Source organism: Mustelus asterias, chromosome 9 (assembly GCF_964213995.1).
Source record: "Mustelus asterias chromosome 9, sMusAst1.hap1.1, whole genome shotgun sequence".
In the NCBI taxonomy this organism is placed as follows: Eukaryota; Metazoa; Chordata; class Chondrichthyes; order Carcharhiniformes; family Triakidae; genus Mustelus; species Mustelus asterias.
This window is the reverse complement of record NC_135809.1, coordinates 77,717,945-77,737,030: the sequence shown is the minus strand read 5'-3', so window position 1 is coordinate 77,737,030 and position 19,086 is coordinate 77,717,945. Positions and strand designations below refer to the sequence as shown.

General features: G+C 43.9%; 1 protein-coding gene across 2 annotated transcripts in view; it reads right to left on the bottom strand.

Annotated features, from left to right (window-relative positions):
- The window catches only part of LOC144498758 (uncharacterized), a 65,752-nt gene extending 47,076 nt beyond the window's left edge, over positions 1-18,676 (bottom strand). Inside the window, exons 1-4 of one of the 2 annotated variants that reach the window (XM_078220385.1) lie at positions 18,531-18,676; positions 7,843-8,008; positions 6,225-6,364; positions 4,253-4,381 (exon numbers count right to left, since the gene is read on the bottom strand). In XM_078220385.1, the coding sequence (XP_078076511.1) occupies positions 4,253-4,381; positions 6,225-6,364; positions 7,843-8,008; positions 18,531-18,597 (502 nt within the window). In that variant the 5' untranslated portion in view covers positions 18,598-18,676. The remainder of the gene's footprint in view (positions 1-4,252; positions 4,382-6,224; positions 6,365-7,842; positions 8,009-18,530) is intronic. The other variant, XM_078220386.1, reaches the window with a different exon arrangement.
- Between the last annotated feature and the right edge of the window lie 410 nt (positions 18,677-19,086).

Below are 19,086 nucleotides of genomic sequence, written 5' to 3'. Positions count from 1 at the left end.
ATCAATGTGAGTCTAAAGTGAACATTACTGTTTCACACACTGTACATCAATGTGAGTCTAAAGTGAACATTACTGTTTCACACACTGTACATCAATGTGAGTCTAAAGTGAACATTACTGTTTCACACACTGTACATCAATGTGAGTCTATCGTGAACATTACTGTTTCACACACTGTACATCAATGTGAGTCTAAAGTGAACATTACTGTTTCACACACTGTACATCAATGTGAGTCTAAAGTGAACATTACTGTTTCACACACTGTACATCAATGTGAGTCTAAAGTGAACATTACTGTTTCACACACTGTACACCAATGTTAGTCTATAGTGAACATTACTGTTTCACACACTGTACACCAATGTTAGTCTATAGTGAACATTACTGTTTCACACACTGTACATCAATGTGAGTCTATAGTGAACATTACTGTTTCACACACTTTGCAGCAATGTGAGTCGATGGTGAACTTTTCTGTTCACACACTGTACATCAATGTGAGTCTAAAGTGACTGTTACTGTTTCACACATTGTACATCAATGTGAGTCTATAGTGAACATTTCTGTTTCACACACTGTATATCAATGTGAGTCTATGGTGAACATTACTGTTTCACACACTGTACATGAATGTGAGTCGATAGTGAACATTACTGTTTCACACACTGTACATCAATGTGAATCGATGGTGAACATTACTGTTTCACACACTGTACATCAATATGAGTCTAAAGAGACTGTTACTGTTTCACACGTTTTGCACACTGTACATCAATGTGAGTCTATAGTGACCATTACTGTTTCACACACTGAACATCAGTGTGAGTCTATCGTGAACATTACTGTTTCACACACTTTGCAGCAATATGTTTCTATGGTGAACTTTTCTGTTCACACACTGTACATCAATGTGACTCTGTAGTGAACATTACTGTTCACACACTGTGCATCAATGTGAGTCTATAGTGAACATTACTGTTTCACACACTGTACATCAATGTGAGTCTATAGTGAACATTACTGTTTCACACACTGTACATCAATGTGAGTCTATAGTGAACATTACTGTTTCACACACTGTACATCAATGTGAGTCTCTAGTGAACATTACTGTTTCACACACTGTACATCAATGTGAGTCTATAGTGAATATTACTGTTTCACACACTGCACATCAATGTGAGTCTATAGTGAACATTTCTGTTTCACACACTGTACATCAATGTGAGTCTATAGTGAATATTACTGTTTCACACACTGCACATCAATGTGAGTCTCTAGTGAACATTACTGTTTCACACACTGTACATCAATGTGAGTCTCTAGTGAACATTACTGTTTCACACACTGTACATCAATGTGAGTCTATAGTGAATATTACTGTTTCACACACTGTACATCAATGTGAGTCTCTAGTGAATATTACTGTTTCACACACTGTACATCAATGTGAGTCTCTAGTGAACATTACTGTTTCACACACTGTACATCAATGTGAGTCTATAGTGAATATTACTGTTTCACACACTGCACATCAATGTGAGTCTATAGTGAACATTACTGTTTCACACACTGTACATCAATGTGAGTCTATAGTGAACATTACTGTTTCACACACTGTACATCAAAGTGAGTATCTGGTGAACATTACAATTTCACACACTGTACATCAATGTGAGTCTATAGTGAACATTACTGTTTCACACACTGCACATCAAAGTGAGTATATGGTGAACATTACAATTTCACACACTGTACATCAATGTGAGTATATGGTGAACATTACTGTTTCACACACTGTACATCAGTGTGAGTCTATAGTGAACATTACTGTTTCACACACTGTACATCAATGTGAGTCTATAGTGAACTTTACTGTTTCACACACTGTACATCAAAGTGAGTCTATAGTGAACATTACTGTTTCACACACTGTACATCAATGTGAGTCTATAGTGAACATTACTGTTTCACACACTGTACATCAATGTGAGTCTAAAGTGACTGTTACTGTTTCGCACACTGTACATCAATGTGAGTCTATCGTGAACATTACTGTTTCACACACTGTACACCAATGTTAGTCTATAGTGAACATTACTGTTTCACACACTGTACACCAATGTTAGTCTATAGTGAACATTACTGTTTCACACACTGTACATCAATGTGAGTCTATCGTGAACATTACTGTTTCACACACTGTACATCAATCTGAGTCTAAATTGAACATTACTGTTTCACACACTGTACATCAATGTGAGTCTATCATGAACATTACTGTTTCACACACTGTACATCAATGTGAGTCTAAAGTGAACATTACTGTTTCACACACTGTACATCAATGTGAGTCTAAAGTGAACATTACTGTTTCACACACTGTACATCAATGTGAGTCTATCGTGAACATTACTGTTTCACACACTGTACATCAATGTGAGTCTAAAGTGAACATTACTGTTTCACACACTGTACATCAATGTGAGTCTATCATGAACATTACTGTTTCACACACTGTACATCAATGTGAGTCTAAAGTGAACATTACTGTTTCACACACTGTACATCAATGTGAGTCTATCGTGAACATTACTGTTTCACACACTGTACATCAATGTGAGTCTAAAGTGAACATTACTGTTTCACACACTGTACATCAATGTGAGTCTATCATGAACATTACTGTTTCACACACTGTACATCAATGTGAGTCTATCATGAACATTACTGTTTCACACACTGTACATCAATGTGAGTCTAAAGTGAACATTACTGTTTCACACACTGTACATTAATGTGAGTCTAAAGTGAACATTACTGTTTCACACACTGTACATCAATGTGAGTCTAAAGTGAACATTACTGTTTCACACACTGTACATCAATGTGAGTCTGAAGTGAACATTACTGTTTCACACACTGTACACCAATGTTAGTCTATAGTGAACATTACTGTTTCACACACTGTACACCAATGTTAGTCTATAGTGAACATTACTGTTTCACACACTGTACATCAATGTGAGTCTATAGTGAACATTACTGTTTCACACACTGTACATCAATGTGAGTCTATAGTGAACATTACTGTTTTACACACTTTGCAGCAATGTGAGTCGATGGTGAACTTTTCTGTTCACACACTGTACATCAATGTGAGTCTAAAGTGACTGTTACTGTTTCACACATTGTACATCAATGTGAGTCTATGGTGAACATTTCTGTTTCACACACTGTATATCAATGTGAGTCTATAGTGAACATTACTGTTTCACACACTGTACATGAATGTGAGTCGATAGTGAACATTACTGTTTCACACACTGTACATCAATGTGAATCGATGGTGAACATTACTGTTTCACACACTGTACATCAATATGAGTCTAAAGAGACTGTTACTGTTTCACACGTTTTGCACACTGTACATCAATGTGAGTCTATAGTGACCATTACTGTTTCACACACTGAACATCAGTGTGAGTCTATCGTGAACATTACTGTTTCACACACTGTACATCAATGTGAGTCTATAGTGACCATTACTGTTTCACACACTGAACATCAGTGTGAGTCTATCGTGAACATTACTGTTTCACACACTGTACATCAATGTGAGTCTATAGTGACCATTACTGTTTCACACACTGAACATCAGTGTGAGTCTATCGTGAACATTACTGTTTCACACACTGTACATCAATGTGAGTCTAAAGTGAACATTACTGTTTCACACACTGTACATCAATGTGAGTCTATCGTGACTGTTACCTTTTTGCACATTGTACAGCAATTTGAGTCTATGGTGAACTTTTCTGTTTCCCACACTATATACCAATGTGAGTCTATAGTGAACAATACTGTTTCACACATTGTACTTCAAAGTGACTCTTTCATGAACATTACTGTTTCACACTCTGTACATCAATGTGAGTCTAAAGTTACTGTTACTTTTTCACACACTTTGCAGCAATGTGAGTCTATGGTGAACTTTTCTGTTCACACACTGTTCATCAATGTGATTCTTTTTGATGTGTTCTTGTACAATTTACATCAGTCTGAATGTATATTCAGTCATTCGATGTATTAGAATATTGCAAGAAATTCTATGATCCAAATTAAATTTCCAGTAATCTACTGCTGTCTTGCTTTCTAATTGAGGACGGATTGCTATGAAAACAGGCACAGTTACAGGTACATTGAATTGAGGAAAAGCTGAGATAGGAACAGTGAACTGAAGAAGTACCTCTGGTAATCTGCACACTGCTGGTTATATGTTCCCCTGAGGTGTTGGAGATGCTGTTGGCTCTTGTCATTGCTGGCTCAGCAGGAGACGGTGTTGATGATGAAATCTGAGAACCACAATTTTCATATTCTGAATGTTAGAAAAAACATCAATCAATTAATAATATTTGAAAATAACCATGCGCACCCACTCAAGAACAGTTATGGACATATGCACGTGGGGACAAACACATGCAAAGGCACATCCATATAATCTGTCACACATGTACATGAACGCACATGCACACACATTCACACACCCACATACACACAACTCACACCCACATACACACACCCACACCCACCCGTGCACATGCACACACATTCACACACCCACATACACACAACCCACACACACATGCACACACACACCCACACCCACCTGTGCACATGCACACACACTCACACACCCACATACACATGACTCACACACACATACACACACACACCCACACCCACCCACGCACATGCACACACACTCACACACCCACATACACACACACTCACACACACACAGCCACACCCACTCACGCACATGCACACACACCCACATACACATGACTCACACACACATACACACACACACCCACACCCACCCACGCACATGCACACACACTCACACACCCACATACACACACACTCACACACACACAGCCACACCCACTCACGCACATGCACACACACCCACATACACACAACTCACACACACACACACCTACGCACATGCACACACACTCACACACCCCACCCACCCATGCACATGCGCACACACTCACACACCCACATACACACAACTCACACACACCTACGCACATGCACACACACTCACACACCCACACCCACCCATGCACATGCGCACACACTCACACACCCACATACACACAACTCACACGCACACATATCCACCCACTCCCACGTACACACACCCAGACACGCACACACCCACACCCACCCACGCACATTCACACACACTCACACACCCACATATACACAACTCACACACACACACATATATCCCACCCACTCCCACGTACACACACACACACACAGACACAGATCCCCACATACACACACACACACACAACTCTCCACATACGCACACATATTCACAGACACAGACGCACACACACCTCCCCACATACACACACATATTCACAGACACAGACACACACACACCTCCCCACATACACAGACATTGACACAGACACACACACCTATACACACATATACCTACATACGCATGTACACACACACACACATTCACCTACATATATACACACCTACACACACCTACATACACATGGACACACACACATTCACCTACATGCACACATATACACACACACATTCCCACATACACACATCCCCACATACACACACACGTCCTCACATACACACACAGACACAGATACACACACATACACCTACACGCACACACACATCCGCCTACATATACACATAACTACACACATACTTCCCCATACATACAGACACACATACACCCACCTACATACGCACATACATACCTACACACACACACAGACACACAGACACACAAAAGGCAGAAACATGCAATAATATTCGAAACAGAGGCAACTATTCGATTAACTTCCAGGTTTCTGCCAATGATATGGTCTCGAGACAAAGATTGGCATAAGCCATCCATCACACACCAGATCCAGATCCCCACTTCCCTATCAGTAAATACATGGCCTGCCTGTGATGGCATGAAACTGTCAGTGAGAATAGCATTCCCCCACAAAACATAACAGTCCTTGAACTCTACCATCTTGTCCAGGGCTCATTCAAAAAGAGGTAGTCTCCCAATCAGATCCCTTTAAGATGAGGAAGGTTCCCATCAGATCCCTTTATAAATAGGGAATTTCCCATTAGGATAGATTTATTTATCAGTTGTGGATAGAAATGTCACACACCTGTCGCATTGAAGCAGAAAACATCAAACTTTTTGGTCTCTGGTTTGTAACTTGTGTAGACCCCGGAATTGTTTTGGGCACAATGGGGGTGTGCATATACTCGAGGAATGGCAATCAGAGGACCCTGGATCCACCCGTATCTGTGGAGCAATGCAGAACAGAGCACAGAGCATGATTGAGAGCAGGGGAGGCGATGGCACTAGACTATTAATCCAGAAATTCAGCTATTGTTCTGGGGGGGACCCAGCTTCGAATCCCACCATGGCAGATGGTGGAATTTGAATTCAATAAAAAATATCTGGAATTGAGAATCGATTGATGACCACAAAGCCATTGTCGATTGTCGGAAAACTCATCTGATTCACTAATATCCTTCAGGGAATGAAATCTGCTGTCCTTACCTGGTCTGGCCTACATGTGACTCCAGAGCCACACAGTGTGGTTGACTTTCAACTGCCCTCCGAAATGGCCTAGCAAGCCACTCAGTTTCAAGGGCAATTAGGGATGGGCAATAAATGCTGGTCCAGCCAGCAACACCCATGTCCCACGAATGAATAAAAAAATACTATATTTGTGAAACCAAAATGCTTGAAGTCTCCACCAGTCTGCGTTCAAACCTGTGTCTCGACTGTGGTATTTCGTGCAAGCCTTGCCTCTTTACTTTGCTCTGCACTTGTGGAGGGTGCATTTCAAGCTGCGAGTTGCCAAAATGTTTTCTCTCTAATGAGGAGAGAATGCCTATGGTCCTTTGGAACTATGACTAGCTGATGATGATGTCAATGAAGACAGTGTTAACCTTGATCTGAGTCTGTGAATCATCTGCCATTGCCCAGAACCAGCCTGAAAACTCTCTCCCTTTCACTTCCAGTACTTCTTCATCCTTTTGCTATGCTCCTGGCGTGCTTGGAACTTATCAAAGAGGTCTCAACTGTTCTACTTCCAGCCAGACTTTGGAAATTCCTTTTTCACTTGGTTGGTTTTAGCTATAAACAGCTCAGAACCAGAGGAAATCAGCAAAAGAATTCTCCCCCTTCTACTGCCCAAAGTGAGCTCAAATGGGGAGATAACTTTTTACCCAATGAAATGGAATCCTGATTGGAAAGGAGATGTAAGGAAATGCAACCTCTTTAAAAAGAATTCCGGTTTGGGAGGGGAAGGTCCCTTTTAAAAAGAAACCTGATGGGGAATGAATCCCCAGTTTGAAAGGGTGGGGCCTAGTGACTAGTAATGGAGGGGGGAGATCCCTCTTTTTTTTAATCCTTCATATAAAGGGCTCCTGACAAAAGTTAGTTTGTATTTGTCTGACTGGATGAAACAACCAACAGTGGGAGGGGTAATGACATTTCTCACACCGAGAGGGGAAGATATAAAAACCAACTTCTAGAATATTCTGCTGATGAATCCCCCCGAGGTTGATGCACCATATCGTGATTTGGCCAAAAGCCTCCTACATTGCTCTGGAAATATATTTTTCTTTTTCATTTTATGTGAACATTTAATTGGTGGCAGTGTCTTTCTCAGCCACCAGGGGGTAGACAAACTATTCCGCTCTGTGGATCTGAACTAACCATCCCACTTCAGATGAAGAGGGGGGGCTTTCATCCTGAAAGGTCCTTACCTGCAGGTTTCATAGCCTGCTTCCTGGGCCCTCTTCAATTGTTCCAGTGTTGCTAGGGTGCTCCCAAGGGACTGGCACAGCTCTGCTGCAGCCATGAAGTCCAGTTGGTAGCGTCCACCTGACTCCATATGAAAGACACCATGGTGCCTGCAATCTGCATTCACATCTGAAAACATAGAACAAAGGCCCCAAGCCTTACTGATCTGATCATTCTCATTTCACACAAACACATGCACTTAACACAGGCAACTGAGCCATACACGTTTACAGGGACACGTTTACAGTTCTTGCTTATCTTACTGTTCCTGTTTTCAGCTATAGAGCATTTTTATTGTACACTCCTCCATCCTCAGTAATAGTCTTCGGGGTAACAGAAAATTGTCTCTCACTATAACTACTTTGCTGCTTCTTTCTTCTAAACACGATACTACAAAGGTAATTGACCCTGACTAGATCCCAGCTGTATTGCTAAAGACTTGTGCTCCAGGACTAGGCACACCCCTAGCCAGCATTCTCAGTACAGCTACAACACTGGCAGATCTCCAACAAGGTGGCAAATTGCCAAGTAATGTCCGGTCCACAGAAACAGGACAAATCCAATCTGTCTCCGTCAGTCCACCCTCAATCATCGGCAAAGTGATGGAAGGTGTCCTTTACAATGAAATCAAGGTTTATTTACTTATACCTGCCTCGCTGGTGCTCAGTTTGGGGTCTGGCAGGAACATTCAGCTCCAGACTTCATTATAACTTTAGTCCAAACATGAGCAAAAGAAGGGAACTTCAGAGGTTATATGGGATTATAAAGGGTGTACGGCAGAGAAACAGGCCATTCAGCCTAACCAGTTCATACCAGTGTTTATGTTCCACTCAATCTACCATTCTAACCCTTCACCCTCATATACCTGTCCAATTGACCTTTAAATGCACTATTCACTTCAATTATTCCACATTCTCACCACTCTTTGGGTAAAGAAGTTTCTTCTGATTTCCCTATTGGATTTCTTGGTGACTATCTTTTATTGAAGGCCTCCAGTTATAGCCTTCCCCGAACAGGAAACTTTCTCTCTGTATCCACTCTGTCAAAACCTTTCACAATTTTATAGCTCTCTATGAGCTCACCCATCGGCCTTTTTCAAAGGAGAAGAGACCCAACCTGTCAATCCTTTGCTGACATGTGTACCCATGCATTTCTAGTATTTTCCTTGCACCCTCTCCAGTACCTCTACATCCTTTTTATAATATGGCAACTAGAACTGAACATATATTCCAAGTGTGACCTAACCAATGTCCAACTCAGATTTAGCATAGCACTTTACGATTCTATCCCTCTACAAAAAAAACCCAGTGCCTGCTTTACTTTTTTTAATGGCCTTACTAATGTTCCTCAGAGCCCCTCTTCTAGCACCCTCCCCTCAAGGACCGGACACCTGCAGACCGCCCCCCCCACCCCCTCCCAGCCTGGCTCTGGAGTACCAAGGTGTGGGCTGGGATCAATGTAGCTCTTGACCTTGGCTCCTTCTATTTTCCACAGGCCTTCCTGAAAACCTCCAGGCTATCCACTGATAACATTGTACGGTCCCCACATACCTAGCATGAAGATCTCCAACCAGTTGAGCTGAATCTGCTGAAGTTAATCTCTCCCCATAAGGCTTGGTCCATGGGCCCCGTAAAACAATGAGTGGAAGACAAGCTGATTGCTGTCTATACATCATTGGGCCACTGTGGAACCTTTTATTTGTAAAGGTTCCTCTGTGTAGGCCTAGCCTGGTCTTCGTATCTTCCAATCTCAGGAGTTGGATCCTCAATTGGAGATGTTTTTAAGTCTGTTGTCTGATAATGGAGGCTGCAGCTCCTATGTCCACCTCCATCTTCAAGGGATGACCATTAATTGGTAATTCCACCACTACTGGGGCTACTTTCATTATTACAATATGATTCAGTTGTAATGTCGATGTCTCTGGAAGAGGGGTTATCTGCATGCTACACTTTGGTACCAGCCTCAGCTTTCTTCCTAGGCAGCACGCATTTTCCTGTTCCTGAAACATCGCCATGATTGTGTCCTTTGAGAGCGCTTGCAGCAATCCGTCATCTACCAATTGCACCTTTATAGACTATGTTCTCTAATACTATTGAGGTCATCACTGTGTTTGCTTAACTATCTGGTGATGACCTTATATCGAAAGGGGCCCTTTAACACCTGAGTGACACAAGCGTTCTCCATTGAGGACTGGTTGCTTGAGGCCCCTCGCCCTAGTTGGAGGACATTGTTGCCTGCTGCCCCTTGTAGCTCCTGAGCCCCTTTTTCTGCATTCTCAAGTAACAACGCTATTTCAATGGCTTTTTAAAAATCCAAATTGGGTTCAGCCAATAGTTGCTTTGGGATGGTTAGGTCATTTATGCCACATACCAAACTGTCCCGCAACATTCCATTAAGAGTGGGGGCACGGTGACACAGTAGTTAGCACTGTTGCCTCACAGCACCAGGAACCCGGGTTCGATTCCCAGCTTGGGTCACTGCCCGTGTGAAGTCTGCATGGGTTTCCTCTGGGAGCTCCGGTTTCCTCCCACAGTCCAAAAGACGTGCTGGCTAGGTGCATTGGCCATGATAAATTTTCCCTCTGTGTACCTGAACAGATGCTGGAGTTTGGCGACTAGGAGACTTTCACAATAACTTCATTGCAGTGTTAATGTAAGCTCACTTGTGACAATAATAAATAAACTTTAAATTGTATTGGGCCTAGTCTTCTCCAGTGGGCTTGAGTTTCCTAAAAAGAGGTATAATGGTTTTCTTACCGGAGAATTCTTGACTTTCAGGGGTTGTCCGGAAGGAGAGATGGAGGAAAGAAATGTTCAGTCACACACCAGTTTCCTGTTACCAACACCTTTTATTATGCACCAAAGGAAAAGGCCACTCCCTTGACTTACAGTCAGGTAGTCTTCACCCCAGGCCCAAAATTCTAGTCTGGATAAAGTTACAGGCTTGAAAACCCCGCTGCCTGCTTCCTATTGGGCGAGCCTCCACTTGCTCAATAAGACAGCTCATAATCCATTAAGGTAGATCTATTGATGGTCCCCCGTGGCCTTCGAGGTTTTCATAACAAGACGCTTAGAGAAAGGAAGAGAGAAGCAGCTCCAAGAATTGGAAATGGCGTTAGAACCCTAGAACTCTACAGTGCAAAAGAGGCCATTCAGCCTATCGAGTCTGCACCAACTCTCTGAAAGAGTATCCCACCCAGGCCTTCCCTGCCACCTACCCCATAAACCCACTCATTTACCATGGCTAATCCACCTAACCCACACATCTTTGGACACTAAGGGCAATTTAGCATGTCCAACCACCTAATCTGCACATCTTTGGAGTGTGGGAGGAAACTGGAGCACCCAGAGGAAACCTGCTCAGACATGAGGAGAGCTTGCAGCCTCCACACAATCATCCAAGGCCAGAATTGAACCCAGGTCAGAAGTTTGGAGGAACCAGCAGGAAATGACTAAAAAAGTAATAAAGAGGGAGAAATTGGTGTACAAGAGAAAGTTATCTAGAAATATAAAAATAGGTAGAGTTGCTGCAAGTAATTAAAAATAGAGAGTAATTAAAATGTACGCGGGACCTTTAGAGAGTGAGTCACAGGAATTAATAATGGGGAAAAAAGGAACTGGCAGGAATGTTGAACAAACATTTTGGGTAGAATTTTCTGTTCTTTTTCTAAGTGCTGGTTCAGGTGAGAAAAATTATGTACAACTCACTGTACAGCTGACTTTTCTCACCATATTTTCCAGCACTTAGATAACGAACTGCTGAAAGAACTAGCTCCGCTGGCAACGCCAGCTTTCCAGTGTTTAGGGTGCCCAGGTCTCCAGCACTAAAAACCCACTCATGGACACGGGGAATCCCCCCACAGGAAACCCTGCACCACAAATGCAGGGAACACCCCCAAAGGCACAAGCACCCCTCCCTTCATGATGCACATGGGGAGCCCCTCCCCCACGGGCATGGGGAACCACCCCCCAACATGGACAAAGAGAAAGCCCCCCCATCCCACAGACATGGGGAACCCCCCACAGACAGAGGGCGCCCCTCACCCACGGACATGGAGAACACCTCCCACACCCACAGACATGGGAAATCGCCTCCCTCCCCCTCCCCCACGGACATGAGGAACCCCTTCTAAGGACAGGGGGAACCACCTCCATGTGGACATGGGACCGCCCCCCCCATTACAGACAAGGGGAACCCCTACCTCACAGACAAGGGGACCCATCCCACAGATATGGGGAACCCCCCCTCACTCATGGACATGGGGAACCTCCCCATGGACACAGGGCAGCACCCTCACATTACATGGGGAACACCTCCCAACCCCCCCCCAGATGAAGTCATGGGGAACACCCCCCACTTCCCCCCCCCCCCAACTACCCCCCAACTACCCCCCCCCCACACACACAACATGAGGACATAGGGAACAACCCTCTTCATGAACACAGGGAACCCAGTTCACCCATTGAGGTCCCCAGAGGAAACCCCTTGGCCCTGGCACTGCTTTTCAGCACCTTAGCCTCTCTCTTTGGTATAGCTTCTTGGCAATGTCAGGACGCAGAGCCAGGGTACATGCCCAGGCTTGTCTCTTTCCCCTCTGATGGCTGTAGTTAACTGTGTTCCCTGGCACGGTCGCTTTGATGGGTTCACGTTGCTACAGACCTGTTGTAAACTTGGGCAACGTGATGTAATGTCAACAAGGGTTGTAAATCTCAATGTTGGGCAGGGCGGGGCGGGGGGGGGGGGGGGGGGTGGGGGGGTGGGCAGGATCCAGCAGTGAACCCAGCTAATGAGATTTAAATGTATTTAAATGAGATTCCTGATCTTCCTCATTATGTCAGTGGTGTGGGAGCGGGAATGATCATGTCACGAGATTTCGCCAGCGAGATTCACCTTTTTGCCACTGGTGGGATTTTGTACCCTGTGACCATCTGTGCCTGCAGCCTTTGTGTCTGTCTTCACTGTAAAGGATACAAATAACATCCCTGAAACACTTGGGAATGAAGAGGTGAAAGGGAGGGACAATTAAACAATTACAATCATCACAAAGAGGGCACTGAGAAAATTGTTAGAGCTAAAGGTGACAAGTCACCAAGGGTCTGATGCATTTTATCATAAGATCCTAATGTAAATGGCTGTGAAGAAAATAGATGCGTTTGTTTTAATTTTCCAAAATTCTCTTGATTTTGAAAAGGTCTCATCAGCTTGGAAAACAGCGAATATAAATCTATTGAATAAAGGAAGAAGAGAGAAAGCAAATAATTAGAGACCAGTTAGCCTAACATCTGTCATGGGGAAGATGGTGGAACTTATTATTAAGGAGGTTATAGCAGGGCACTTAGAAAATCTTAATGCAATTAGGCAGAGTCAGCATATCATTGTGAAAGGGAGATCATGATTGCCTAATTTATTGGGACTCTTTGAGGAAGTAAGTAAATGTTTAAAGTTTATTTATTAGTGTCACAAGTAGGCTTACATTAATAATGCAATGAAGTTACTGTGAGAATCCCCGAATCACCACACTCCGGCACCTGTTTGGATATACTGAGGGAGAATTTAGCATGGCCAATTTTGGACCGTGGGATGAAACCGGAGCACCCGGAGGAAATTGACGCAGACAAGGGGAGATAGTGCAGACTCCGCACAGACACTAACCCAAGCTGGGAATTGAACCCGGGTCCCTAGCATTGTGAGGCAGCAGTGCTAACCATTGGGGGAACTTGAAGTTATTGTGGTCTTTGATTTCCCAAAGGCATTTGATAACCTGCCATATCAAAGGTTACTGAACAAAATAAGAGCTCATGGCATAGAGGGAAACATATTCCTCAGGATAGAGGATTCGTTGGCTAAAGGAAGGAAAAGTATAGATAAATAGGTCATTTTTATGGTGGCAAGCTATAATTAGTGCCATGCAACAAGGGCCTCAACTATTTATAATCTACATCAATGACTTGGATGAAGGGATCAAATGTACAGTTGCTAAAATTGCTGATATCAAAAAGGTAGGTCGGAAAGTAAATTGTGAGAAGATATAAAGGGTCTTGAAAGGAATTTAGACAGGTCAAGGAAGTGGTCAAAAAACTGGAAGATGGAGGACAATGTAGACAATGTAGGAAAGTGTAAACTCAACACTCTGGCAGGAAGAACAGAAGGGCAATGTATTCTTAAAATTGTGAAAGATTGCAAAACTCTGCAGGATCTGCATGTCCTGGTACATGAATCACAAGACATTTATATGCTAGGCCAGCCAGTGATTCGGAAGGCAAATGGAATGCTGGTGTTTATTGCAAGGGAGTTGGAATAAAGAAATAGGAACATTTTGCTACAATTGTATGAGGCGTTGGTGACACCACATCTGGAATACTGTGTACAGATTTGATTTCCTCACTTGAGAAAGGATATAATTGCATTCAAAGCAGTTCAGTGAATGTTCAGGTGATTGATTCCCGTATGAAGGGGTTATCTTATGAGGAAAGGTTGCACATGTTGGACCTGCATCCATTGGAGTTTAGAAGAATGGGAGGCAATCTTATTGAAACATATAAGAACCTGAGGGGACTTGACACGGTGGATCCCTGATCAATAGATCAATATATTCATTGATAATTCCCAGATAAGAAACCATGTGCAGTGCTTGTCTGATTATCAACAGGCAGATGGTGAGTTGCGGCATTATTTACCTGATCAATAGACTGCCTGGGCAGAATTTATTCCAGATCAAAGCTCTGGGAAACATGGCGCCTGGGGACATCACAGGAAAACCCTCGGGTCAGGCTGCTGCTGGACGCAAGACATCCCACAAATAAGTTGGAGGCAGGAAGTACTTGCTGAAAGCCACCCACCATCCACTTTCCGCAAACCCTGCATCATGAATCCCACTCGCCTCCCTCACCCCACTCACCCTTGTCCAGGGATCCAGCAATGATCTTAATAAAATTCTTAGTGCCTTAGTGACCCAGTGGCGGTGTCAACAGTGGAAAGTTGCACTTCTGTGATCGGCTGAGGTGGAGAGGGTGGGAAATGGGTGGGGTTGGGGGGAAGGGTGGGTGGTGGTCTGAGATTGTTGCCCCTTAGATCCCTAAATCCTGGTAAGGCCTAATACCGACTAAGGAAGTGAAGCAGATCTCCATCCGGTTTTCCAAACAGTGAAACTCTCAAAACACACAATAAATTCAAACAATGACTCTGAGATATATAATGTTCTGATCCAAGTGAGACTGGAGGCATTGGGTCCCTGATCAATAGACTGGAGTCTTGAGACACTAGAACTTGATCAATAGACTGAAGCCTTGAGGCACTAGATCCCTGATCAATAGACTGAAGGCTTGAGGCACTGGATCCCTGATCAATAGACTGGAGCCTTGAGGCACTAGATCCCTGATCAATAGACTGAAGCCTTGAGGTATTGGATCCCTGATCAATAGACTGAAACCTTGAGGCGCTAGATCCCTGATCAATAGACTGAAGCCTTGAGGTATTGGATCCCTGATCAATAGACTGAAGCCTTGAGGCACTGGATCCCTGATCAATAGACTGGAGCCTTGAGGTATTGGATCCCTGATCAATAGACTGAAGCCTTGAGGCAATGGATCCTGATCAATAGACTGGAGCCTTGAGGCGTTGGATCCCTGATCAATAGACTGGAGCCTTGAGGCATTGGATCACTGATTAATAGACTGAAGACTTGAGGCACTGGATCCCTGATCAATAGACTGGAGCCTTGAGGCATTGGATCCCTGATCAATAGACTGGAGCCTTGAGGCATTGGATCACTGATCAATAGACTGAAGCCTTGAGGCACTGGATCCTGATCAATAGACTGGAGCCTTGAGGCATTGGATCCCTGATCATTAGACTGAAGGTATCTGGGGGCACTGGATTGCTGATACATTTTCTGAGGCCCTGGTTTTTACTGCTGAGTTGGAGTCACAGAGGCTGGACATTTTCCAGTTCCGCCAACCCAACCTGGGCAAAGAGGCCCAGAAAGTCAGAGTTATGTATGATATGTGGTGGCAGCCTGGATTAGAAGTTGGGCCCGCCACCCCACAGAACGAGTGCAGAGGCTGTTGGGTCTGTTCTCTGGCATTTAGTTGACATTATTTTTAAAAAAACAGCCCCCACTGTTCACATCCCCTCACACCTCCAGATGCTCCCCATGCCCTATCCATGCCAACCTGTGCCACCTCATGCCCCATCACCCCTCATGGCCCCTCATCCTCCATGCCACTTTATGCCCCTCTATCCACTTCATATGGCCCTCATACCCCTCATGCTACCCGAGGCCTCTCTAAACAACCCTTCCCATGGCCATCACATACCCTAGTCACGATGTCAAGTTTGTGCCTACTGATGTCAATCCATGTCACCCATCCACCATCCTTTGCTCTTACCCCATCCTTGCCAGCTCACCCACTATCTAGCATAGGAAAACTATGCTGACATAAGATAACGTTATGCTTCTATTGATGATGTTCACTATTTAAAAATGTCTCATTGATAAAATCATTAAGTTCATTGAGATTCAAACATTTCTAATCTATAACCATTTGGAACTGTCAATCAAACTGTTCATTTAAAAAGCACCCACTGTGATAATGTTAGGTTGTAAAATCGATCGTTCAGCAGTAATAATAATAACTCACAGGTTTATGTCAACAGAATGGGCGGAGTTTTATGGTCCCATTGTGGAGGGGGTGGGCTGGAAAATATAGTGAACCATTTAAAAATCTATTGAGTTCAGTGGAAGTGAAAAATTCCACCAGTGTTAAATTCCACCCACTGAAATATCAAACTTCTTTTTAAGCTTCACACTTTGTTCAACTTAAAGCCCAGCAGAGTCAAACCCATTGATGCTTTGGCAGCTCCAATAGGTTTTCATAGGTTGGGCCAGTATTTTGACAGTATTTTGATAGCTTTGAGAGTTCTTTGACCTCTTGAGAGTTCCAGTAAGTATATGTATTTTTATGCTGCCTCTGAGAGCCACAGATACGTAATTTATAACCCATTCCCGTTCTCTGCTGTCCATGAAACTGGTGGAGTCGGGTTCGGGGGCAGGATGTTCTGATTCATGCTTCTGCTGGCATTGCCGAATCCCTCCATCAGTGTAAAAATTCTCACTGGACTGGCACATGTTGGTACGCAGGAGATTGCCACAGAATGGGGGTATTCAATCCAACCCCGCCATTGTACTGGGGGTATTCAGTCCAACCTCTCCATTGTACTGGGGGTATTCAATCCAACCCCATCATTGTACTGGGGGTATTCAGTCCAACCCCATCATTGTACTGGGGGTATTCAATCCAACCCCATCATTGTACTGGGGGTATTCAATTCTACCCCTCCATGGTTAGGGGGATATTCAGTCCTTCCTCTCCATGTTAATGGGGCTATTTACTCTGACCCCTCCATGGTTAAGGGAGTATTCAGTCCTTCACCTCCATGGTAAGGGGGGTATTTACTCCGACCCCTCCATGGTAAGGGGAGTATTTACTCTGACCCCATGGTAATGGGGGTATTTACTCTGACCCCATGGTAATGGGGGTATTTACTCTGACCCCATGGTAATGGGGGTATTTACTCCGACCCCTCCATGGTAATGGGGGTATTTACTCCGACCCCTCCATGGTAATGGGGGTATTTACTCCGACCCCTCCATGGTAATGGGGGTATTTACTCCGACCCCTCCATGGTAATGGGGGTATTTACTCCGACCCCTCCATGGTAATGGGGGTATTTACTCCGACCCCTCCATGGTAATGGGGGTATTTACTCCGACCCCTCCATGGTAATGGGGGTATTTACTCCGACCCCTCCATGGTAAGGGGAGTATTTACTCTGACCCCATAGTAATGAGGGTATTTACTCCGACCCCTCCATGGCAATGGGGGTATTTACTCCGACCCCTCCATGGTAATGGGAGTATTTACTCCGACCCCTCCATGGTAATGGGGGTATTTACTCCGACCCCTCCATTGTTAGGGGGGTATTCAGTCTTTCCCCTCCATGGTAAGGGGGGTATTTACTTCGACCCCTCCATAGTGTGGTGGAGTGTGACTGCTATTCAATCCTCCCCCCCACTCCATGCTCCTGTGCGGGCTAGTAGTAGCTGGGTGGGGGTTGTTGTTATTTCTCTCTCTCTCTCCACTCAGAATTGCATCCTGGATTTTCATCAAGAATTTACCAAAATTATCTGCAGCTTCTTTGGTAACATTTTCTCAAACATCCATTTTTCACAGCGCACACAATGAACATCCTTTAAATCACTACATTCTCCCTTGATGTGTCCTCCCCTTTTGCACAACAAAATCTAAAAGATCAAACATTCAGTTTGACTACGTTTAGCAGTGTTGTCAGATTAACACGCAGCCAATCTCCGAGTACCAGTGACTGGGTGGGATTTGCAACTCGATGCACAGAAATCAGCTTTTAGAATGTGTAAAAGAAACAGTGAGATGAGCTAATTAAACAGTGCGTCTGCCAGTGACCAAGAAAGTGTTAAAATACTGGAGGCAATCCAAGCTGTCAATTAAAGTTTGTCCATCATCAGTCATAGTACTATAGAGCACTATGTAACATTGCCTTTTACAGTAAGCACATTCATTACTACACATTCTGGAAGAAAGGTAAAGGTTTTTATTTCAGGTAAGTCACCTACCTTGAACACACAAGGAATTTGCCACCAGTATTGATCCCAAAGCTCCAATAAACAGCCTGTGGAACATGTTTCCCTTGTGTAGACCCTTGTCAGCTGCTCCTACTCGCTCCTGGCTGAGGAGTTAGAAAGTGAGTGACTGCTCCTCTTCTCTGTCCCCTAGTGAGCTCAGTTTTTTTTTTAACTTGGTTTTATTCTTATTGAATAGGTTGAGGAGGGGGAGGGAACAGAGGGAGAGTGACGTGAGATTCCAGCCTTTAAACTAAGAACTCTCTCTCTCGCACACAGGCACACACCCTTCTCTCTGTGAGTTCAGTCACTCAGCGGCCAAATACACTTTCAGCACCATTTACCCAGCAGAGAATATCCAGGAGAAATATTCCAGCCACACTTCTTTGTGGCAATTACACACTTACCAACTGTGCAAACAAAGAGACCACAACTCAACAACCAAACAAAGAGACCACAACTCAACAACCAGTGTGCACCCATGAATATAGTGGCTTAAACATCAAATTGACTTTTGTTTTATTACATTGGACTGCAGGATTATTGTAAG